We start from the raw sequence: 24,559 nt of genomic DNA, 5'->3' as shown, positions 1-24,559 counted from the left end.
CCTGCCAAGCCGATCACCATTTCTATGCAGCTGAGCAGCGATCTTCTCTCTTCTCTGGCCCGTCAAACGTTTGACTGCATTTGACATTTGACACACGCCCACGCCAGCTGCTTTGATGAGGTCTCCTTTGTCTGGAAAGCGTCTCCCCCACAATTCGCTTTCGCAGACGTTTATCCACTTAAGTAATTAGCCGATCGCCAAAGTGTTGCGAATAGCATTTGGCCTCAAGAGTGAACTATCCCAGCGGCAGAAGTCGAAGAGTGGGCAATTTTCGCCATTGATTCCTATTTATGGGAATTTATGGGAACACTGAAAAACCGGGTCAATCGCTTCTCCTAGTCGGATATATCCAGTGTGCATCCGAATTGTATGGAATTTTTGTGAATTTCATTACTTTAATTGCCCCAATGCCAGCGACGTCTTCAGGTTGGCCACGCTGGCGTATGAGTGATATTTGTGTGCAGGCAAAGGGGCATCAATTAAGCGCAGCTTCCGGGATATTTTAGATGGATAGAGATGGAATGGGTAATGAAAACACAGGTTTACGGTTTTATTTGATCAATTTCAAGTTTTGTATTTTTATTTGTTTTTGTTTGGTTTTTTGTTTGTTTGTTTTTTTTGCTTTGTTTTGTAAGTTTTATTTGTTTAAAAATTTTGTTCATTTTGCTAATTTCTCTTTATAATTGTGTGTCTGTATTAATTACAATATATTTCGTTCTAAACTGATTTATCCTTGTACGATTTATATATGCTGAATTGGAATTGCAGTGGGAAGAGGTCTAGAAAGTGGAAAGTGAAAGGTGAAAGGTCAAAGGTGTGTGTTGGCGGGCAGGGAGAAGTGAGGCGAAAGTTGATAAGTTGATGTGTTCTCCGGAAATGTTTGCGAAATGGTCGTCGAAGTGGAAGGAGGTGCAAAAGAATATAGATTCCCATTCTTATAATTCTGTTTTTTGTTTTCTTTTGATAGTTCCTATGTTTGTTCATTTCATTTCATATCATTTGAGTCGAGTCGAGTTGAGTCGAAAAGTTAACTGGCGCACCTTGTCCAAAAATCAAAGTGGCAGACTAAAGCGTTAGATTTACTTAACTTAGTTTTAATGTATTCCTCTTACTTAATGTACATGCCGTGAAATCCAGTATCTATATCCATATATACGTACCGCACATACATTATACATGCACTCGTATAAATAATCATATATGTATCTATTTGCCTTAAAGTCCTGCGTCTAACATCGCTCAATTAAAATTCAATTTATGCTGTCATTTCGCAATTATTCGTTTGCGCTTTTCTCACTTCGTTCGCTTGCCGTTAATGCTCAGTTAATTAATTAATTTATTTCGTTCTAGTTAAACGTTTAATGTGTTCGCGTGTATGTGTGTCAGTGTTTTCAGTGTGTGAGTGTTCTCAGTGTGGGCGTGTCAGACAACTTATTTACTTGAATACCCTCAACATTTACAAAATACATGCAACACAACTCGAGTTTTCCTCCCATTTCAGAACTGTTATCCTAGTTTATCTCAATTTAAGTACGATTTTCTCTGTGGCTTTGAAATGCAATAAGCACCGAGCTTTAAGACCTACTCCCTGGGATAATCCCATATGATTTGGTTAGGACTTAATGGTGGCGCTTGAAGGATTGACAGACGGACAGGCAGACAGACGGGCTCATATATTTGGGGTGGAAATTGGATATAAAGAAATTAATGTGGGACTTTGCAGTCGAAGGCAAAAAGAAATGCTTGAGATCATTAGTCGGTTGATTCGTAGTTGATTTCTTGATTTGTTTCGCTCTCCAACCGTCCCCTGAATAGTGTTATCGTAATCGTTATTATCGTTATCGTTATCTGTATCATATTATATCTGTATATGCTCTGTAATTTACACAAGTTATACACACTCGCGGTCTTCTCGCACCTCTCGCTCTGGCAGTGTTTTGGCGTCAAGTTGTGTCAAACCATCATTCCATACAATTTGATCTTTAGACGTGTTTATCGTTATCGGTAATCGTTAATCAATTATCGTTTATCGTTAACAAGTACTTAAAAAACATAAACGCCTCGCCTTGTTAAAGTTAAACTAAGCTGCATCCGGGAGCTGTCTCTTACACAACTGACCTATAACCTAAGACCAAATATCATCGCTGTCGGGAACCCAGGAAACTACTTCTCATTGGGGATCTCGGTTCGGATTGGCGATCCTCATCTCTATCTATCGTACTTATCGACGTATTATTGGGCTGTGAGTCAAACCGGAAAGAATAGACTATCAACGCTTTGTTTTCGGGGTTCCTATCATCTTCATTCGTTTTTTCGTTTGTTTTTTTTTTTTACTTTTGGGTTAATAAATATTTGTTCGAGTTAATTATCGTGTGTAGGTCAACAGTAAACATATATGCAGCAGTTATATTTCATTTAATTTTCGTTAAACTGTATTTGTTCTCATCTCGCTTTCGCTTTTATTTGCTTTGTAGGTTTTTGTTTTGTTGTTAAATAATTTAATTATGAAACAATTTCTCTATATGTTGTTTTAATTACTTTTAGCGCATTTATTTTGAGTCGTCGCCTCCTTGATCATCTCTGCTCTAGTTATTAACAACTAAATGCTTAACAGCTAGCATATTCCGTATTAATTTAGTTTAGTTGTAATGTAACATAATTTAGGCTTACGCTTGTGGATTGTTAATTAATGTTTAATGTTTAATGCTCAATGTTTAACATATCTCGATCTGTGTTACGTTAAGTATCAATATCTAATACACTCGTAAATAATAGTTAATTGTAATTGTAATTTGTTCTTTGCATATGTCGTCAAACAATGTTTGCTCCATTTACTTGCGTTAAATGTCAATTTTACGTTTATCGATTTTGTAATAATATGTTGCTATAATTGCTATAGTTGTTAAATATTATACTTAAACTCTGGGCGCTCTCCTCCAGCCCCAAAATATATGTACACAGCTTTCGTCTCGTTTAAATCTACTAATTGTTTCTGGCTTCTAAGTGTTTTGTTTTCTCCTTTCATTTTGTTTTTGTTTTGCATTTTTCTGGGTGTGAGTTTGCAGGGGGCCAAACTTTTAAAGTTCATCTTTGAATGGGGGGGCCTGATCCAATATCATATCGCGTCTGATTGCCTCGGATGGATCTGGCTCTCTGTGGGCGTGGCTGTGGGTGCGGCTCAATTAAATGCTTCAGTGGCTCAGCAAACGCTCTCCATTTGCTGCATGGCTTGGCGCTTGCGGTAGGCATAGAACTCCTCCCTCATGGCTTGCAGACGGACCTCTACGTTGTCATAGCGTGGCAGGTGGGCCGGCAGAGATCGTTGCTTTCTGGCCCCCCCTCCGTAGGGGGCGTGGCTGTGCAGCAGACTGCCACTGAGGGGACCCAGCGTGTGATGGTGGTAGGGATGGGTATCTATGTGCAGGTTGAGATCTTCGCGCAGCATGCTGGATGCACTCGGTGTGGGCGTGGCCGGATCGAACTCGTAGTGCCCATCCACACTGCCCACATCCACGGGACACGGCGCCTTCGGAAGATTACTGTCCGTGGCCGCATTCAGTCTTGAGATCATCTCCAGCCAGTGGGCCATCGTGTACGGTGGCGTTGTGGCCCTGGGATACGAGTAAGAACCATGCGGCGTCTGTCCCTGCGCCTGCTGACCTCCAAAGTAGCCCGAATGCTTCGGTGGCGATGGAGGTGCTCTGTACGGCGGCAGCAATCGCCATTCACTAGTACTGCCCGGGTGATTCGAGGTGTTCTTCGAACCAAAACCACTCGAACTGGAACGGGATTCCGGAGAGGCCTCCAGTCCGCCGGGATTCATGGAGTTGCGCAGGTTTAGATTGAGTTGCGGCAGTGGAGAGAGCATCTCATGCTGCTGCTGCCGGTTACTGAAGAGGCGGGAGTGATGACGCGGATACCAGCGCGTACGGGGGCGATAGCTGGCCTGCGACTGGTAGTAGCTCCTCCACGACGGAGGCGACGGCAGCTGGAGTGGCACAAAGTGATCCTCCAGCGGATGCTGCTTTTGCTGCTGCTGTCGGCGAGTCTCCTCCTGAATGGTTCTCAGTGAAGGCAGCTCCTGGGAGTAGTACCTGTATCTGCTGCTCAGATTGTGCGATGAACGTTCCGCGGAGTTGGGGGGATACACAGTGCTCAGGTCGCTGAAGTGGGTGGGATAGGCTCCACTGCCACCACTGGAAAGGAAAAGCTGCTGATGATGGGGCTGCAGATGCTGAGGGGAGCTGGAGAATATCCTGGAGATCCTCGAGGGAGTGTAAAGCTGCTGTTGCTGACTCAGACTGCCACTAATCGTATTTATGTGCAGTGGTCTACTTCTATCCGCATTGCCATACAAATTATTGCTGCTGGTGTAGGGACGCAGGACATTCTGGTAGCGGGCACCCGACACTGCCTCGTCGAAGTAGGATTGCGGATTGGGAGGCACTGCAGACTGCTTGGCCCCGATCTTCAGCAGACCCTGAAGAAAGCCCCTGGCCGAGTCCGCCGCCGACTGGAGACTCAACTGACTGGAGGAGGCCACCAAGGGACGTCGCCACGAAGCACGAGCGGTGATGAAGTTCCGCCGCGAGAGAAATCCACCATCATCGCTGGAGGATTTCTGGGACACGTTGCTGTTCCGCCGCTCGAAGAGACCACCATCCACCACATCCACATTGCCGGACTCCAGGGTCTGTTGCGAGTATCCCAGCTTGGAGACGCCCTCCACATCCAGCACAAAGCGTCCATCGAGGCTCCGCTGGATGCGGCTTACGGACCGCCTTCGTCCTCCGCACCCGTCGTCCTCATCGCCATCCTCGAGATTTGGCGAACTGTAGATGGAGTGGCAGTTGGTGCAACGATCAGGTGGCCAGATCCAGTGGAGTATGGCAATGAGAATGGCGGTTAGACTTGATATTCGGGTTTGTTTGTACCTGTGTGGTTAAGGAAAAAGGGATTTAATTGGTATACATAAAGTGTAAGGGAACTATTAAACTCAATCCAAAGAAATTAAGTGAAAAAAAGTTGAAGGAAATAAATGAAATTAAAGAGGCATGCTAAATATTGCAGTTATATGGCTAATAATGTACATTATAACTGCAGCTTTCTCATTGCTTCAACATCTTTTAAGGTGAATTAAAAGAAGCCCCTAATTCACACAGAAATAAGGGATTCAAAACTAAACAGAAAGAGAAACTAAGAAAATCACTTAACTGAAGTTAACTGAACTGAAGAAGAAAACTTTGTTTTAGTTTGAGAAAAGTTTGCTTACGATTTTGATTATGACAGGATGGACCTGGAACTATAAAAACGCTTTCATAATCACGGTAATGTTCAGTATTGCTATGGAGCAATAGTAGATCGGTGGAACGTGTATGGCGGTTGCCAATCAGAGTGAAATGGGTAGACAGATAGATGACAACGTTACAGATACGGATAAAGTTTGAGATTCAGATACAGATTCATATAAGGTTTGGCAAGTGGGCGGGCAGAATTTGGAGTCAGTTAATGCTGATGCGCAATCCGAAGGGCATACTCACTTTTTTAAAGGCACTTGACCAGAGGAAATTGAGCCCGTACTGCGATTGTGCAAATGATGATTATTGGCGGCAATGTTACGAGCGTCCGTTATCCTGCAAGCTACCATGTTGAACTCTGCAAACGTATAATTTCTAAAATTAATTTGGCGTGCAGCGTGAGCCGTCCAATCCGGTAAATAAAATACCCGTACACCGTACGTACAGCTACCAAGCACACAAACTCTATATACACACACGACGTTCACGGTTATAGGTCTATGCATATGCATATCTACTACGGTGCTCTCTACATATAGACGTATATAAATGCGATTACGCTATTTCGGAATTCTGCTTAAATCGAGGACAAACTGGCGTAATTGAGGTCCTGCAGAGAGAAAGGTCTTTCATATGGTTGGAACGGGGCTTTTGGGTTAATATGTATGATTATAACACGGTCGGGGTGCCACAGAAATCCCTACGGTTTCAAAATCACTAATATGCAGTACCATTTTGTATCTTCGTCATGCCACATACAAAATATAGTATTGCCTGCTTTTACACACCTTAGAAATAGCTTTAAAACAGCAGGAGATTTAGCTACTTTAATTTGTTGTTACTTTTTTAATTGGTTTTTAACAAACTCGGTCCGACTCTTTCTCTCTGTGCACCTGGTTACGTTGATTATGCCAATTTGCATGCCAGCATCGTCAGATTACACACGCTTGTTGTTTCAGTTGTCGTGGCTAATAAGTTTAGATTGTTAAAATTTTAGCAGTTACTGGGCTATTACTAGGGGACACTAAACAGTCGCCAGTTAGCAGATAACAGTTGCCATTTACCAGTTAGCAGTTAGATGACTACGACTAAACTATGTTGTTGGTTAGTTTCATTTGATTGGGGTTACATTGCAATTACATGTGGAGCAGGAAGAGGCGCCAATTAGTGAACCAGTGGGCCAATTTCGCGGAGTTTGGGTAATTGAACGGCGACTACGGGGTCGTGGAATAACAATGCCAACTAAATCGAAACCTAATGCTCCTCCGGCCAGTTGCGATTGACGGTCGATGACAAACTAAGCCGTCGAAGGGGAACCCCCACATACATATACGGCTATATGCGGAAACTTGGCATTACAGCAAACACCATATAGCATATGGCACATACACGCGCTCCGAGGTGCAAGTATACACAGCCGCCGTGTGCTCTTCGCAGTATTTTATTTAGGATCTGGCTTCGAATGGTTGGAAAAAAACAATGACACGTGAAATGGCTTTTAAATGGTCAAGTTACGAATTGTGCCAACGGAAAAGAGAGATAGAGAGATACTGGAACTGAACTTTAATGCAAATCGAAAACCAAATATTGCTGATCATATGGGGATTATGGGTATGCAAAAAACAAACTGAGGATAAGCGACAAAAAAACTTTTGCCCAAGTACAAGTGATTCACAAAAAACAAAAAACGAAAAGTGTTCGAGAAGTAGTGTTTTTGTTTGGCTTTTTTGTCATGTTTTGCTTGGCAGTGCATGTGTTTTTTGGGTAATTATGAAATCTGTGAGCTCTGGAATGTGTGGGGTGCTTGAGATATATATATGTATATATTCGAGAAAGTGCGGCAGTATCTGAACGATCTGCCCGAGAACAGAGCCACTGACAACTTGGGACCCAAGCATTGCGGATTGTTAGTGGAATGCAGATGCTTAATCGATGGTTGTGGTGATGTCAGTGTTGGTTAGTTGGTTCTTGATTGATTGCTTGGTTTGTTGGTTGGTTGGTTGGGGTGGTGGGAACTCGTCTGAAAATAACCTTTAGTTGTCAGTACTCAGGATCTGTGGTACACGACATCGACTTAAAATGATTGCAAAAACTTACCCTTGCTTGTATCGATGTTGGGGTTTTAGGGGGTCTTACTATACGCTTTACTCATATTTTAGTTGGCCCGGTCGCTCCGCATTTTGACTGCCCAACTCGGACTCCATAATATATATAGCTTTAATGGGGTAATAGCACCCGTTTGGAGTCCCGAAAGTTGGGCGGACAAGGGCGGGTATGTACCGGATATAACCGATCAGCGACGCGATCATTTTATGCTTCGGATTCGGTTTTCTAGTTTCGAATGCTCTATCGACTTGGTTTGTGGGCCTTATTTTACCATCTTTGTGCGTGAATTGTTTACAAAAAACGTCTGCCCAGTATTGTGCTATATAAATGGTCATTAACCATGTATATAGATCTATAGGTCTATGCTCTCTGCTGAAAATGCCTTTATCTGTCATGAACTCAGCCCTGGGCAGAAACAACGACGACTTGGCCAAGAACATGCTTGTAAATGGTTAATAGATAAAGGCATTTCTACCATCAGCGTTATCAGCTTGTCACATTTATATTATTACCGCTTTTACGTTAATCTATCGTAATGTGTTTTTACCACAGCATGAAAAAAAATTGAGGATAAAATTGAGAACAATGTTTTCTGTATAGAATACGTTCGTATGTTCATCATATTTCACAGTTAATGGGTTGCATTGATTTAAAAATTCGCAATTTCCCTGCTCATTGTATATTTCTTCATTTTTTTTCTGTGATGTGTAAGTGTGTGGGGGAAGGGGGGTCTCGGAAAGAATACATAAATAATTGATTTAAACAACGCAACATTAATTAATCCACTTAAAATACAGTTTAAAGCAAAAACCATAACAAAAAGCAGAGACAGAGGTTCGATATGGTCGGTTTTGTTCGGTTTGGATGGGATTGATTCGGTCCGGGTTGGATTCGATTGCATTAAAGCCAGCGGGCGTCAAATAATGGATGTCCTGGATATACTGGTCCTCTGGCCCTGGCATTTTCAATTTCCGCTCAACTTTGGCCGGCAGATTCATGTTGGTTGCGAAAGGGGTTTCCCCGGAAAAAGGCGGGGACAGAGCTTAATCGATTGCGTTTGGCATCTTTGCTTAATGCTTAACTAAAGTGTCAACAACTAGTAAGTAATATGTTCATGCGATGAATTAGAAAACAAACAGGCTGCAAAGCGCTATGAAGCCAGATTGAGTTTACAGAAATCATACGTAGGCCCAATGATACGAACAGAAGGCTTAACTAATGGAATGCAAACAAAACTGATAACTTCAGGGGGCGGTGGTCTGGTGGCCGATTTTCAACAAAGATCTGGGGGAGTCACTTTTGTCTACGGATATGGATGAGTGGAACCGGGGGGACGCGAGCATAGGTACAGGGGGCGGGGTTTTTGGGCCCGGATAAAGAGAAACTCAGAGCTAATGAAATCAAAAACCAGAATTCAGAAAATAAGGATAACCAAATAAGGAGAAGCGAAACAAAATCCAATTAGTATGTAAATATATATATACAGAGATTTTTCAGCAACTTTTGCCAAATTGTAACTCAATTTTACTTGCACAACTACAACGAAAACGTACAAATCATACAGATCTCAGACAGGCATAATTTATGGAGAATTTCATATCAAATGCCTCAACGGCTCAGAAATTTTGTCAAATATTTTACTTTGGGCAAACAAACGGTTTCGTATGCAAATTCCAATGTGCTGTTGTTGCCGAACAAACCAATCTTTCGAAACTGAATGGAGAACGGAAGTGGCTATTTTAAGCAAAACTCATAAAGCACAGCAAATAACGATTATCGGTAATCAGTTCAAAGTTATCGATAATTGGATGGCCTCTGCCGTCGGAAACTCGGAATGTAGGTACATTATCAATAATTAGTGACTGTTAGTTAGTTAGTAAGTTAGTTGGAGTTATTACACTCGTATCTATAACGATTATGGTTTCGGTTCGGGTTCGCCAACAACAAGAACATCGTCATCGAGTATTACGATTACTGTTACGATTATTAAAGATATTAGTATCGCACGGATCGGTATCGGTATCGGTACATCTATATCGTTAGCATTATCATTAGCAATATCAAGTTGTGATTGTCATCAAAAACCATTTCAAGTGTGTGTGTTAGCTTTAGCCTCAGTGTTACCTTTTTCCTGTTTTCGTCGTTTACGTTTATTGCAAATTTTTACGGCACAAACCGATAAAATGATCGCAACAATAAAAAACAGGATGCCCCCAACGACGCCGGCGGTAATCGCCTTGTGCTTGACACGTGCCGGCACAGGGAACTTCACCTCGTCGCTGGACTCGTACGACTTCTCCGAGTTGGCCAGCACCCGGAAGTAGTAGGTCCTTCCGCCCACCAGGTTCTTGACCAGATACTGCGTCTCCTCCGGCCGGATTTGTCCCCGGTTGAGTGTCTTCCACTGCGCGTCCGTCCGGTACTTGATGGTGTAGAACTTGACGATGTGCGCCCGCTCCAGCGGCGACTGCCACGTGATGAGGAATCCGTTCGAGACCTCCGTGACGGACACGTTCCTCGGCGGTCCTGGTTTGGGACCTGTTTTATTTGGGGGGTACGAGAATGGGAGGTAGAGAAAAAACGATCCATTAGTAGGTACACAAAAAGAGATTGCAAAGGGGTAGAGCACGGGGTTTTGTCCTGCCTTGTTTTCCAGTCAGCAATTTAAACCAATTTCAATTGCCAACAACGTACAAAGGTGAAATCCGACAACGAAATATGCATACATTGAAATAAATTCAGAGAGATATTCATTCATAAATCGTTATAATCGTTTTGAAGGGCCTCTTTGTTTTATTCGCCAAATTGGGTTCAATAATTTAACCTTTAGATTTGAACTATTTGTTTTCCCCCCTTGAAGCCCGTATTATTTTCAGTGTACTTGTGCTAAATCGTTTGCATTATTTTTGATTTATTTGCATTTCATTTTATGCTTTGTTTGTTTGCGCGAAGGTTTTTCCCTGCCTTTTTGTTACCTTCTGTCGTTAAGCTTTTCCAATTTTCTCTCAAAAAAGAACCCCTACCTTAAATGTGAACAATTTAAATATTGCCTGAAAAAACTAAACAAATGAATTTAATTATAACATTTACTACACATTGTTACTTTTCAGAATAACTACGAAAAATTGCGCAGTGTATGGTTCGCCCTTCTTTGTTTTAGGCGATTTTATTTATTTCATTTTTGGCTACGCTTAAAAGCTTTATGAAAATTCCATTTGGCTTTTTGCAACTCTTTGCGACCTTTTCCTTTTTTGCACCATGCATTTATTCATGACAACGAGTCCGGCTGTGAGGGGATTGACAAAAACACATTTTAATTAGCATACACACATAAAACTTTCCATTTTCGTTCTCGCATTTGAATACTTGTGGGTCCCCAACTTCCGTTCGTGTTTGCAAATGGCAAGAGTGGCAAAAAAAAAAAGGATACTACACAAGGATACTGCTGAGTGCATGCAAACGAATTATAGGCATAGATAACCTGAATTCCCCGTACGCTTGTCAGGACCTCCTGATTGGAGAACTCCTGCTGGATGCAATTAACTGCCGGTCTCGATGGAATTCCGGGTCCGTACTCTGTACTCTGGATTCGGCTTGTCGCACATGCAAATGCAAATTAAAACTGCTTGGAAATATACACAATATGTCATGTAAATGGCGACCAATTCGTGGTAGCTCCCAATGGCGCTTATGAAATTTGGGAACAGCATAAAACGATGTGTGTTTATGGAAAGTGTGTATCAGATGAGCTGACGGTGCGAATGGGTGGAAATTTCGGGTTTTTCGGCGCTTTCCCCCACGATGCCCCACGATTTCCCACCACCTCAGCCCCCCACGTGTGGAAAATAAGTGCAAGCCATTTATTGTGACGATGGTGCTAACGAAAAATGCCACGCTCATTATGTATGTATGTATGTTAATTAAAAATGCATTTAAAGAGCCCTCGCGGGATTTGAAAGCGCATACTCCTCGCACTCGCATATATCAAAAGTTGATTATGCGAATGGGGCAGAAATGAGCAGCGAGTGCCAGTAGCAGTAGCAGCAGCAGTGGCAACCCTTTAATTCTCGGCCCGCATAAAAAATGTGCGCAGATTTGACATAACATAAACGAGACAAGTGACAAACATAAAAAGCAAAATGGCCCGGGAAAAGCGGCTGGGAAAAAGGCCTAAATGAGATGGGCAGACGCAGACGGACGGACTGAAAAATGTCAAGGGTAAAGTCGGGGTAAAAAAGGCACGAGGCGTCGTCGCACGGTTAAATGTTATTTATGACTGCAGCTGTGTGGGGGGATTCAGGGGAAGGTTCATGGTGACCCGCAGTAAATCTGCAGTTCGCTTGCAGGAATTACTAGCTGTTTCACAAGACAGAGACATTACTCGAGCGCCACTTGGCAGTGAACAAAAAAATATGGGATAAGTAATGTGGGTTGTTCAGTTAAGTTCTAGGTGCTTACATTGGTAGTATAAGAATTTTTAAAAACCATTACTATTGGTCGTATTAAAAGATAATAACCGAATGTTTATGCAAAACACTAAATTTGGTGCTCAATAAATAGCGTGAGATCCTGCAGATAAAGAATTCGCTTTCTTACCCACTAGCTAGCTATTTTACACGCTGCTATTCTACACACTAGAAACTTAACTAGAACACTCCCACATCGCATTATGTAATGATGTACGATACGAGTACCTTTGACTCTCAATTTGGGCGGCGAATAAACTAGTGTGCCACGCGAGTCGGTGTGAAAGTAAATGTCAAAATAGGCTAAGAGGTCTGCAAATAAATTAGAAACACAAAACACGAAACACAAAATTCAAAATCAAATTAAAATTCAAATCAAATCATGTCCAGTAAGTAATTAAAGCTAAGGTGTGCAAAAAGGTTGAGGTGCGTGTTTGGAAAATTGAAAGAAAGTGCAATCCAAGTACCGAAAGTTGTGCTAACTACGGGGTCACAGTTCTCAAAGGTCAGAGGCCGCTCCCTCAGAGAGAAACTCAATCACTCGCAACGAGTCCTCGTTTAGTTTACCTTGATCGAATGCAAATTCAAATTCTCTCCTAGAACAGTAAAACTCGCATGGCAACCAGGACCTTGCCGTAATTATGACAGTGAAATGCATTGAATATTCATAAGTGCACATGTGTGGGCTTTCGTTTATAATCAGCCTTGACATGCATTTTCTCTGGTTAGATTTGCATCCTTCGCCTGGTGGCTATGCCAAGTGGTTGGGTACTAGGTTGATCCAGAAGATTATGCAGTTGACAAAGAGGCAGAATATTTGCAGGGCTTTGGAAGGTTTCGATAAGGAAAACCATCAATCTATACTAATCTACTCTTGGTTTCTATTACAAATTCCGATTGTTTTTATATCATATATGATGTTCCAATCTGCTTAATTTTTAAAAATATATCACTGTGCAAGTCTGTATTCTACACCTTTCCTTTTTGTAGGGTATCCCCCGTTTTATGTTTCAGTGCTTTAATTTTCCGAATGTCAGGGCAGAAATGTTGCAAATGTTGAAGGAGCGTGCTGCTCGCATTGTTGTTATTAATTTTTAAGCGCTGCGCCGTATGGATAAAACAGCAGGGAAAGCAGCACGCACCGCCCTGCACCACCCACGTCAATTGGTGGGTGGTGGTGTATGGCGGGCTGGCGGGGGTGGTTGAGCGGTGAATGGTGAGTGGGAGCAAGTGCCACCGTCAGCGGGTCTACATGGCGTATGAAAATTTCTCGACATAAACAAATGCGGCACGAACGCACACTCACACAGTCTGCTGCACAAGTGTGTGTGTGAGTGGGTGGTGGGGCAGTGGCGAATGGTTTACCGTTGATGTTTTATGCAGGATTTAAAATAAAGGAAATATTTTAAGAAAAATAAAGCGGCGACCAAGGAGCACAAACGAAAATAAATGCCAAAGGAAGTACAATTTCTGCGAGGCGTTTGGTTTAACTGCTGTTCTTGTTTTAGTTGCTGTTACTGTTCTTGTTCTTGTTGTTTCTTGGAGTTTACTGGGGTGCTGAGGATGAAATGAGGCGGTGGGCAGTGGGTGGTGGGTGGTGGGCGGTGTTTGTGGGTGGATGGGCGGTCAGATGGGCGGTGGCATTGGATGGTTCTTGTAGTGGGTAGGTGTTTCGTTACAAGCGCCAAAAAAAGGTACACACGTACACGAAATCCAGGGTTGCATTACACAACACGGCGCACATTTGCCGCCAGAGTTGCCGCCTTTTTGTTTTTCGTTGCCAGTGTTTCGTCCTTGTTGTTATTTGATATTTTGTAGCGTTCTTCCTTATTTTTCAAACCTACGCGTGCGCCAACACGTATACGCACTGTAATACACGCACACACAAGTAAATTAAATACGCTAAATGGGGGAAAGCATTTATTTGTGTGTGTGTGTGTGAACGAGCGAAGGGGGCGGGGGGATTACATACACATACATAAATAGGAGGGGAAACTACATACACAACGAGCCGAGGGGAGCGAGAGGGACAGAGAGAGCCAGGATAAAATTAACTATTATCGCAAAGCGGTTGGAAAAACACGCGGCAACGTCGACAAAGGCATTCAAATTGCCGCACCTACGGCGCCCCGCAAAAGGGGCGGTGGCATCTAGCGGGGGCGTGGCAGGCGTGCTTGTTAAATGCGCCTCGGCATTTGGTAATATGGTTGTTTAAATTACGCTCTTTCGGCAGTGGGAGCGAGTGGGCGAGTGGTGTTCGAAGTGGGGCTTGGGCTTGGGACTGGGGGCTGGGGGCTGGGGGAATGGGCGTTGTCATATCGACCGCACACAACCTGCAAGACACGGACAACAAACACACGCAGAACAGTTGTAAAAACAGTTCAATTAATTTAAATAATTAAATGGGGGGCCAAACTGTTTTAATTACGCACACACGCGAACGCAGATCAACGCAGATAGTCCTCGCGGTGTGCGTGAGTCCCACAAATGTAATATTCGTATCCAGGCCAAAGGACGCGGGAACGCAGAATCCCGAAACCCCAGATCCGTGGCCCGAGTCCCCGGCACATGTGCCAAATTATGCCCCATGGGAAATGGCGCGAATTCGGGGCGTGCTTTGGCAGCCAATAAATGGGGAGCCGTGTATAATTGGTTTGAATATTTAATTGTTGCATCTTTTTTCCCAATATTGTATTCATTGGGGAGATGGTGGGATATAGCTCTGCGGTCGCCAGTAAGGGAGTAAGTGGATGGAAAGCCTCCAGTCGGCTGGAAAATTGTTTTGGGTGTTAAGAACTCACACTTTTGAAGAACTTTGTGAAATATCGAAAAATAAATGTGGGTATTTACAGTTCTGGGGGTTTTCATTCAAGCCTCATGCAGTCTATGAAATGGGTCGGAGAAACTATTCAGCTGGGTTTGCAATGTGCTCTCAAATGGATTCATCTCACATCCTTTGCTTGCTACAAACTATAGTCTAATACAACAATTTAAAAGAAATCATACATTCAATTAATTAACGTTGATAGTGGGCTATTAGATATATTTGTTCTCTTCTTGGTTTCTAGATAGCACAACAATTGGGGGGAGTCAACAAGAGCAGCTATTCAATCATGCATTGGATTTGTATAAAAGAAACCTTATAATTTGGAGCCCCCATTTGCGATTCTTTAAGTTTTGTGTATATACATCATTCAGTCTTAGGTAGTAAAAAGTTTGGAAAATGCTGGCGCAACTACATAAAGATTTCAGATTTCAGCGAGATTTAATCCTTGTACGTCGATGGCTGCGATTGCTGACGGTTCGCATCCGATTCTTATATACAACTAAGAATTCTAGGGATTTACGGTGGGATTCTTTTTGTTTGTTTGATTTTTTTTTTGGGTATTATTCTCTTACCAGCTTCGTCTGGCATTAGCTGAAAGAATGAGTCGGGCGGTTGTGTTGCAGCCTTGACATTACGTGGCGCTGCCGGAGCGTCTTCTATTGAACCCGAATTTTCCGTGGTTCCCAGGAAAAATTCGTGGTCGCGGTTTGGCATTTGACAGTTTGCATTTGATCGCGCGCATGATTAGTATGAGATAGTTAGATCGAGTAGCGGTTTTGTTTTTCGATGGAGGTCGGTGAGGAAAAAGAGAAGAAAACGAGAGAAAAACAAGAGCGTTATGTTAGAGCCAATCCAGATTCATTTTGTGCAGAGGTTTTTCTCATGAGATTATGTGCAGGATATGCCGGGGAGCGACTGCAGCAAGAACCCAAAAACAAAAGTAAAAGGAAGGAGCAAGCGAACGAAAGACAGATATGCGGAGAGGATCCAGAGGACTTACCCAGTGTGCGCACGGTCATCACTTTGCTCATCATCCCGTCGCCCAGGACATTCCGGCCCACCACCTGGAACTCGTAGGTGGTTCCGGAGGCCAAGCCATTGATGGTGACCTGGGTGCTGCCCGAGGGCGTCACGGAGATCGTTTGCCAGTCGTTGACGCCCGCTTCCCGGAACCAGATCGTGTAGTCCTGCTTGTACTCCGACCCACCACTGTATCCTGGCAGCCATTGCAGAGTTATCGAAGACTCGGTGGCCTTGCCCGTGATATTGTAGGGCGCGTGCGGCTGGGTGCCCTCGATCACCAGCTGGGTTACGGCCATCAGGGTGGCCACTTCGTTGGAGACCACGCACTGGTAGTAGCCGAAGTCCTCCCTTCTCAGATTCTCAATGGTGATATTGCCCCCGGAGATCTTGATGCGATTGCGCTGCGACTCGGTCAGCTGCTCGCCCTCCTGACGCTGCCACTTGATGGTGGGTCGCTCCGTGCCCTCCGCCTCCAAGGCGTCGCAGTGCATCTCTACGCTGTCGCCCACCTTGCGCTGGTAGAGCGTCTCCGGCTCTACGGTGAAGGCGGGCGGCTTCCGGACGAGCACGTCCATGACCCCGGAAGCTCCAGCCGTGCCCTGTGCATTGTACGGCGTGCAGGCGTACTGGCCCTGGTGCTCCTCATTGACCCGCGTGAACAGCAGCGAACCGTTGGCCATCACCACGATGTCCTTCATCTGGTACGGCTCCAGCAAGCGCTTGTCCTTCGTCCAGGTCACGTACTGCAGCTGCGGACTCGACTTGATGTAGCACTGGACCACGCCGGCTAGGCGGAACGGCAGGTATTGCACCGTGGGCGTGAAGGTGACCTTGGCGGGATCTGCACAGGAAAGGTTGGCAAATTAGATAGGGATATTCGAGTTTTAAATTAAGTAACTTATGGGTTCTTGAGTGTAATTAAAAGAATTGATTGAGTTACTCACATTCGACGCTGAGGTAGGCGGAGGCGCTCTGCGGATCGCCGATGCCGTTGGTCACCTCGCAGAGATACTGGCCCGAGTCGTCCGGCTTGATGGGGTTGATGATGAGCGAGCCGTCCTTGCGGATGGTGACCCTGGTCTCCAGGGCGGCCACCTCCCGGACGGGGGAACCCTCGCGGTACCAGCGCACCGTGACGTTGCCGGGCATGGCCTTAGCCTCGCAGGAGAATATCACTTTTTCGCCCTCGAGCTTCGTTTGGTTGGTCGGAGGCACCTGATTTGGGTATGGGAAAATGGGATGATGGCATATTTAGAAAGGAGGGTCCAACGAACGGGTAACGAGTAACTGCAAACTTATGACGGTTGACTGTGGACTGTTGACTAATTCAAATCGTGAAAAGGAACCACCCCTGGCCGTTGCCTTTTTGGAGCCTGGAGCTTGACAGCTAATTTTTGGCTGTCGCCGTCATCGATATCCTTTGTGTGCACTCGCTCCCGAGAAATAACATTTCTGCTGTCACAGCTATGAAATGTGCCCCGCTTTCTACCTCCTCAAGTACCCCAGTATCCCCAAAACCCCCGCTCCCCTGCTCCCCTGCTCGCTGCCATTGACAACTTGTCAGTCAAATGTCAGGAGCCAAACATTACGATCCGAACCCCTTTTCGTCCTTCCTGGTAATTGCATGAGTGCATTCTGGGCCGTTGTGTACGGCTTGGTTAATTTAATGGGCACATTTGCTGCCGCTTTGCTTTCGGGCAATTTGCTGGCAGACTGTTTCATTTGAATTAGTTTTAGTTATGGCCAAAATTGATGTGGGTTGACTCCGACTGCTGGTGGCCGAAATGGGCTCGTAAATTGAATTGGCTGGATTTGCCTTTCGGTTTGGCTTCGATTTCCCTTGGGGTCATCTATAAAATGTCCACTTTGCCTGCGGTCAGATAAATGTTATTGCAATATTTATGCGCAGATTGCTGCAAAACGGTTGAGCTGTAATTGAAGCACGAGCTGTACTATATGTACACTTCCCACCCTGCTGCTTCTACTGCTGCTGCATGCTTTCCTTGGCTGGCCTGAAAAGCCAGCAAAAGGTCAAAGTTCAAGCGCTCCAAGACGGCAAACCGCTTGTGCATGTAGGGCGGAAAACCCTAGGCCAGCAAGGATAGACCAAAAGGCAGGATTGCTTGTGAGGTGCAGTGAGAAAGATTTTCGATAGTTCCAAGGATCAATCTTAGTTCATATATAAAAGATTAAGATTAATAAATAATACAACTGTCACAAAAGATCAAACATTTCAAAATTTTCTTTGATACCCTTTAAGTGTACTTTTTTCTCGCTGTGCAGGCTTAGCCGCCCCCTAATCCCGCCCTCTTGCAGTTGCAGCTAACTGTAAATAACCGAAATGCAAATGCATTAGCGGGGCGCACAAAAGTATGCTATACAGACGACGACGACGACGGCCATGTTTCCACCCACACATTCACGAAGGCTTCCCAGAATGGTCGGAAAAGTGGGCGGGGTGGGCAGTACAGCCGGTGTGGGTGTGAGCGGGGCATGTGAGCATGCTTGTATGCAGGTTGTAAATAGGGGGATCTGCCTGAGACTAGGCGAATGACCATGTCAAGTGTACTGAGTGCTCCTGTGCTCCTTCTGCTGGTTGTTCTGTTCTGTTCTGTTTAGCTGTTTTGTGGGGGGTGTGGCGGTCTGCCCTTTCTGGCATGCAAAAATACGGGCCGGATGGAGGCCACATGGCGGCACAAAAAGTTTCACGCTTGTTACGGCTTTTTTTCATTCGTTTTTGGGCCTGCTCTGCAGTCCCACGGATTCGGAATCGGAATCTGGACATGGTTTGGTCTGGTGATTTCTGAAGCCGTTTGGCGGCTGCTCTCCAAATCCCAAATCCCAAAGCCCGGAGTTTCGGAGTGATTGGGTCTGCTGTGAATGGGAGTCGGTAGCCAGCTGGGGGGCTTAGTTAATGATAAAGCGTTGAACAGTTTATGCAGTATGCGAAATGTGGAGTCCGGAATGCAAAATGCAAGGAGCGATTTTCAGTTGGTCAGCCTCTCATTCACAACATTCGATTTGGACTTGGTGCGTGTGTGTTTGTCGGGCGCTGCCTTATCCTACGGGTTTTTTTGGGGGAATAGGTTTAGGGGGTTTTTAACGTGGATGGGGGTTAGAGAATAAAACTACATATTAGTAACCTGATCGAACCCTGGTTTTACTCTGCCAATGCTCATCACCTCCTCCCATAATCCCAGCACAAACTTTTCTCCTAATACTACTTTTGAATCGGTTGGGTTTTCTATCGGGGGCGTTCCAGAAATCTCTGATGATTTTCGGGGGTGTAGGTTGGAGTTCATGCGAAAAATTCATTGGTATCCCAGAATTTGTCGAACATTTCAAATACTTTCATAGAGGGTGCCACAGAAATCACTATAAGCTGTGTTTAAGAGTATGCATCAATTTTAAAGTATTTATGCTGCATACTCATAGACACGTTCTGATTCTGATTTCAACACTTATGTGACAAATCTGAAGGAGATTGCTGGGAAACATCGGATGGAATTATGTCTGGACGAGATTTCTGGGACAGCCCCGTATGTATCTCAAAATTAAGTGATTTGTATTTAGGTTTTTACCATGATTACAGCGCCGCCCGCGATTATAACACGGGCCGTATGGGAGACTTGTCCCTCACCATTGCGTGCAATGCAAGTGTACTCTCCGATGTCCTCGTGCCGAATGGTGGAGATCCGCAGCTCGGTGCCGTCGTTGAAGATGCCCACCGTGGGCGAGGGATCGACGGGATTGGCATCCTTGTACCAGAGTATTTCCGGCGTGGGCGTGCCATCTGCCTGGCAATTGAGTATAATTGAATCACCTGCAAGGAAATGTGGTGCCAGAACGAAATGAGAATGAGAATGGGCACAAGAACGAGAGCGAGGAATTAATAAGGTAAGTGGTGGCAATTGTTACGCTTTTTGGTTTCAACGAGGAGAGGACGAGCAGGAGCAGGGGCATGGGCGGGTGAGCCCACAGCCCGCCTCCTTCCGGCTCGGCAGTCCCTTATCTATTGTCCTTCGTCCTGCCACCATTTGCGGCAGACAATGAAACCGGGCTCTTTGTTGCAGTTCCCTACTCGCCTCACTGGCCCCGTTGTTTTCTGAATCATCCGTTGTGTTTGTCTGATTTATGCGCTGCAGCGCCATTTTCGCTCAACGCATTTCCGGCCCTTCCAACTGCCTTTTGTTTCGCCGCCTGCCACTTGGTCTTGTAAACATTTTAACTTTGATTAAGCGACGGAAATTTGATTTGATACGATTGCAAGCATAAAGGGCCTATCGATTTTCGTGAAACTCTTCCACTTTCGCTGCGTCTTCCATCGGAAGATGACAAATGGGCGGCCATAACTCGTTTCGTGGGGCTGGTGGCACTTTTTACGACTCCTGGGAATACGAGTTCTCAAGGTGACAAACTCATTCGGGCGCTGCAACAAATGGCCGGCCATTTGACACACTCGAAAAGTGGGCCAAAAGCGTACGGGGGTCGCACTCCACTTAATTCTGTGAGATGACAGGCCCCAAATAAGTTGGCCAGCTGAATATGCGCTTATTTATGGCCTTGCTATTTGTCAGGCAGCAAAGGGCCAGGTTTTGAGCACTAGAGATGGCAGGAAAATCCAATAAGTGTGTCGATGGATATCAGTGAAAGTAGATAGTGGAGAACTTAACACTTCAATATATACGATAACTTACATTACCACGATCACTTTCATTTGATTGTTTCAAGATTTGAATGGTTTGCTCTTAAAGTATAACATTATTAGCTCATACTCACCTAAATTAACGTATATAATATCCTCTGGCGTAACACTAAAGCGCGGCGGTGCATGTACGTCTAAGTGGAACCATGTACCGTTCTTATGCTGCTTGGGGTCCCGATTGAGGAAGACGACCTTGCACTCGTACCATCCTTGGTCCGATTCCCGGATGTTGGTCAGGTTGAGCGAGGCGGAGCCGAAGGGCGAGTCCTGCGACACGCGGGACACGCGTCCCTTGTAGCCCTCCTCGATGTGCTCCGGATAGCTCTCATACCAGATGTAGATGGGCAGATCGGAGCCCTTGATAGAGGAGGATATATGCGCACATTAGTTTGACTCTATGGGCTGGCAAGTGATTAGAGTTGATTCTTGATTGGTCTGTCTGGAATGCGTTATATGCATGGAATGTGCCATGGCATTTGTACATACGACAAACGAGAGTCTGCTTTCTGGTACGCTTCAACTTGGAACAGGTACACATTTACAGGTACAGACAGTATTTAACCTAGGGTTATGATTCGTTTTATGAGTCGCGAGTTTTTGGGGCATATGTACATACATACATAAAACAATGTGTGCTTTGGGGCTAGGGTCATGCAATGTTCTACATTAAAACACTCAAGTCTTGTCGGTGGCATGCAGGTGCTGGTGCAGATTAAAGCTAATCGGGAATTGTCGAAAGTTTCCCGCTGAGACAACGCAAACAACTAACAACTGTCGCAAATAAATTGAGCTGCGACATAGGTACATACATACATACATGGCTACAGGGAACACTGCGTTCTGTCTGAAAAAGTAAAATCTACAAACAGTCAAAACAAAAACTCATCACGTTAACGTGGAGAAATTGCGCTGCCGCATGGTTAACATGCCAGCAAACAAACAAGCGCTCTCGCAGATACACAAACTATATGTACAGACATGGTCACACATTTTCACTGTCAACACAAACTCCCCAGATCCTGTGCTCACCACTTGTGCCTCGGCCCCTTCGTCCTTTTTGCATGCTCATCAACGGCCGGAGGGAAAGTGGAAAAGTGCTGGGGCGGTGGAAAGTGGGTGGCATCACCGCCCGCCCCACACACACTCACACGCGCCCACACACATACAGAGGATTTTTGTAGTGTGCCAGGGACATGCTGGCAACAATAAATCATATGTCTCGGTGTGAGTGTGTGTGTGTGGCACAGCAACTAAAACAACTAAAAGGACGAGGGCCAAAGAGATACATTTGAAATTCTAGCTTGTGCAGATAAAAAATGTGCATATAAAATATATATATCCAGGCAGGCAACAAAAATTGGGGTTAACCTGCACTAGCCCCCAAATTCTCCTTTACCCTTCCCCCTCCACCTACCCCCACCCAACCCAAACCATGTGCAACTTGGCCTTTTGTTTATTTTATTCACAGGACCCCAACGAATGCTTTGAACCGAGTGCATTTTCGATTCGAATTCTCTCGCATGACCAACAGGACCTGGGTCTGGACCTGGCCAAGCATTAACACTTGGGGACACCAGATTGTGCTCCCTATCTCTGCGGCAAGTACTAAATACCGAGATGTGGGCCATAGATAGCGGCATAATTGCGTATACATAAATAATTGGTAAGCAAATTGCTTATACGCCACGTTATCCCAGGCAGAGCTAATCGATTTATTTCCCTAATTAGACGGCAGGGCAGGAAGATGGGCTGCTGTATGTCGCTTATTAAAACTTATAGACGTTTTAATAATTTTCTCGGCTGACGTATGAAATAATTTGCGTTGGCAGCACAGCACAGTGAGGCAAAAAAAGGGGGCAGACATTCAGGGACACACAGGACGACGCCGACGGGCGAGGTCCTTTGGCCCGGGCCAAAATTAATATTCGCACTCGCAGAAGCGTCATAAGTTGGCTTGGCAAACATTTTTCCGCTTAATTTATTCAGTAGCAATTAATTTAGATTGCAACTAAGGCAATGCCAGAGTCTCACGCCCCTTCATTTTCGTCCTCCTGGGATTTCTCTTTAAAGAGCGAGATATATATAAAGAGAGAGAGACAGAGTGCCCGCAAAAGTAGGCAACCTTTAATGAATGCCAACTGACAAAAGCGAAATTCTTTCGCATTTATGGGCCAGCAATGTGTGTTTTTGGAAGGAAAGTGGGCGGTGGGCGGTGGGGCAATGCGAGCAGGATATATACGAGCGCATAAATTAAAAGCTAAAGCCATGTTAATCCCTTTAATTCGGCCATTTACCGACTCTCCCCCCGATGCGGTCTGGGTTTTTTTATCGCGACAAATAATAAACATACTTTTTGCAGTACTTATAACTTTGTTTGGCATTAAAATTGCTTGTAAAACTTTTAAGTTGGCACAAAAAACAGGAGACGTTATCTGCCCAGCACAACACATACATAGTCGCATAACTTTGGCTGCATTACGCTAAGCGAAGGACAGTCGTGACTTTGACGCCCACGACGCCGTCGTCCTTTTTATCCTGGCTGCCATTGCTGGCATTCTCCACTTTATTATCGTTGCGGTTCTCCTTGCCTTTTCCTATCAGCCAGCAGACCAAGCTAAAAATGAAGCCGAAGCCGAAGCCCCGAAGAAAGTTGGCTTAGGCGTGCTTGAAATTATGGAAAGTAAGTTGTTTTAGGTCGGGGTTTAGTTGGAAGTCGCTTAGCTGAGGTTGCCCACGTTAGTTGGCTTCATCAAACTTTGCCGAGTAAAACATACACTGCTATGAAAATATTCGAAGCCAACTTAAAATTTAACTCACAAGATATTAAATAAACATTAAGCTTTTAACAATGAATAATGTAAGATTCATGCTGAACACTAGATTTATTGATGGAACACAAAGTAACACTATTTTCTATCAGTGTAGCTGGGGCCAGGTAAAATATTTAGTTCACTACACACTAAGCATGCAGAAGAGGCTGGGAAAATAATTGGATTACATTACAAAAACGCCAAAATGAAAACAGATGAATGGAGAGAAAGACGTGACTGGGTGGCGGTGCTCAATATGTGATGGGAGTTTCGTTGCGCCTTTTGCGTATTTTGCTTATTTGATTGGAATTAAATTTGCTTATCCTACGGGAATGTGCAGCGGCAGTTGATAGTGCCAAAAATATGGCAGTGCGGCCATCAATCGGTTGGCCGAGCGGCAGAGTTGAAAAGTTTGTGCACTCATCCTGCTGGCATTCGCTTTATCTGTGGCTCAACTTTGCCAAACATTAGCATATTTCTGCAAACTCCAACTGCCACTTTGGGTGGTTGGGTGGGTGGCTTGTGGTGGCTTTTGGGCGGTGCAGGCAGTATGATCGAGCTTCGAAACACTCGCAACTAAAGTCTTGGCAATGTGACTAATTTGTTTTCAATATTTTTGCTCGACTATGAATGGCTGTGGCTAATTGTTGGGGATTTGCATGGCTTAGGAATAAACGGGTAGTGGAAATTGTATTCATTTTGTTTGCAGTGAGTGAGCGTGAGCAGCTAAGCTAGATTTTTGTGTATGCTGTCGATTGCGAACGAATTTCGATTCGATTTGATTTGATTTGCAAATGGAATTTCATTTTCGATTGCTTTCATTGGTGGATTGTGAATTTTCGTTTTTCGACTGCTTTCTTCTCTTTCGCTCTCTTTGGTCCGGGTGCTGTGAAGCCCGTTCCTTCAATTGACAAATAATTTGATTAATTTCATCTTTGGTGTTTTCGAATGCCGCAAAAATAATTCGATTCAAAGTGTTCAAGTATTCTGATGTGTCTTTTGTGTACGTGTGTGTGTGGCTTGTGGGCGAACTTAAAGGAGGCGCAAAGAATCCGATCCCAAAACCGATCAGAAGCGGCCGCTGGAAAGCCGAAAGCCTGCCTAATTCAAATGGTGTTTGGTTGGCTGGTGATTTTGGGTCCGGGTCGGGGTTCAGGATCGGGATGGTCCCCAGATTTCAGGCCGGAGGATATAGGGGCTGATGGTTGAATGAGAACCAAGGCGAACTGAAACCAAACTGAGGGAAATCAAGTCCAAATTCAAATTACCAATATGGAAACACATAAACACATACATCTCAAGCTATATTTGTATATAGTTATCGG

At 44.7% G+C, this 24,559-nt stretch overlaps 1 protein-coding gene across 8 annotated transcripts in view; it reads right to left on the bottom strand.

Annotated features, from left to right (window-relative positions):
• Positions 1 to 2,308: 2,308 nt before the first annotated feature.
• The window catches only part of LOC6613325 (protein turtle), a 38,445-nt gene continuing 16,194 nt past the window's right edge, over positions 2,309 to 24,559 (bottom strand). For 3 of the 8 annotated variants that reach the window (XM_032713942.1, XM_032713943.1, XM_002037765.1), the window contains 8 exons: positions 20,499 to 20,781; positions 19,301 to 19,542; positions 16,664 to 16,934; positions 15,697 to 16,560; positions 15,269 to 15,352; positions 9,528 to 9,941; positions 5,541 to 5,655; positions 3,200 to 4,934 (listed from right to left, as the gene is read on the bottom strand). In XM_032713942.1, coding sequence (XP_032569833.1) covers positions 3,200 to 4,934; positions 5,541 to 5,655; positions 9,528 to 9,941; positions 15,269 to 15,352; positions 15,697 to 16,560; positions 16,664 to 16,934; positions 19,301 to 19,542; positions 20,499 to 20,781 — 4,008 coding nt within the window. Of the gene's footprint in view, positions 4,935 to 5,272; positions 5,344 to 5,540; positions 5,673 to 9,527; positions 9,942 to 12,097; positions 12,182 to 15,268; positions 15,353 to 15,696; positions 16,561 to 16,663; positions 16,935 to 19,300; positions 19,543 to 20,498; positions 20,782 to 24,559 lie in introns of those variants that run through there. The other 5 variants (XM_032713947.1, XM_032713944.1, XM_032713945.1 and 2 more) reach the window with 5 other exon arrangements.

This window comes from Drosophila sechellia, chromosome 2L (genome assembly GCF_004382195.2).
Source record: "Drosophila sechellia strain sech25 chromosome 2L, ASM438219v1, whole genome shotgun sequence".
NCBI classification, from domain to species: domain Eukaryota; kingdom Metazoa; phylum Arthropoda; class Insecta; order Diptera; family Drosophilidae; genus Drosophila; species Drosophila sechellia.
The sequence above is the reverse complement of the archived record's forward strand: the minus strand, read 5'-3'. Positions and strand labels throughout refer to the sequence as shown.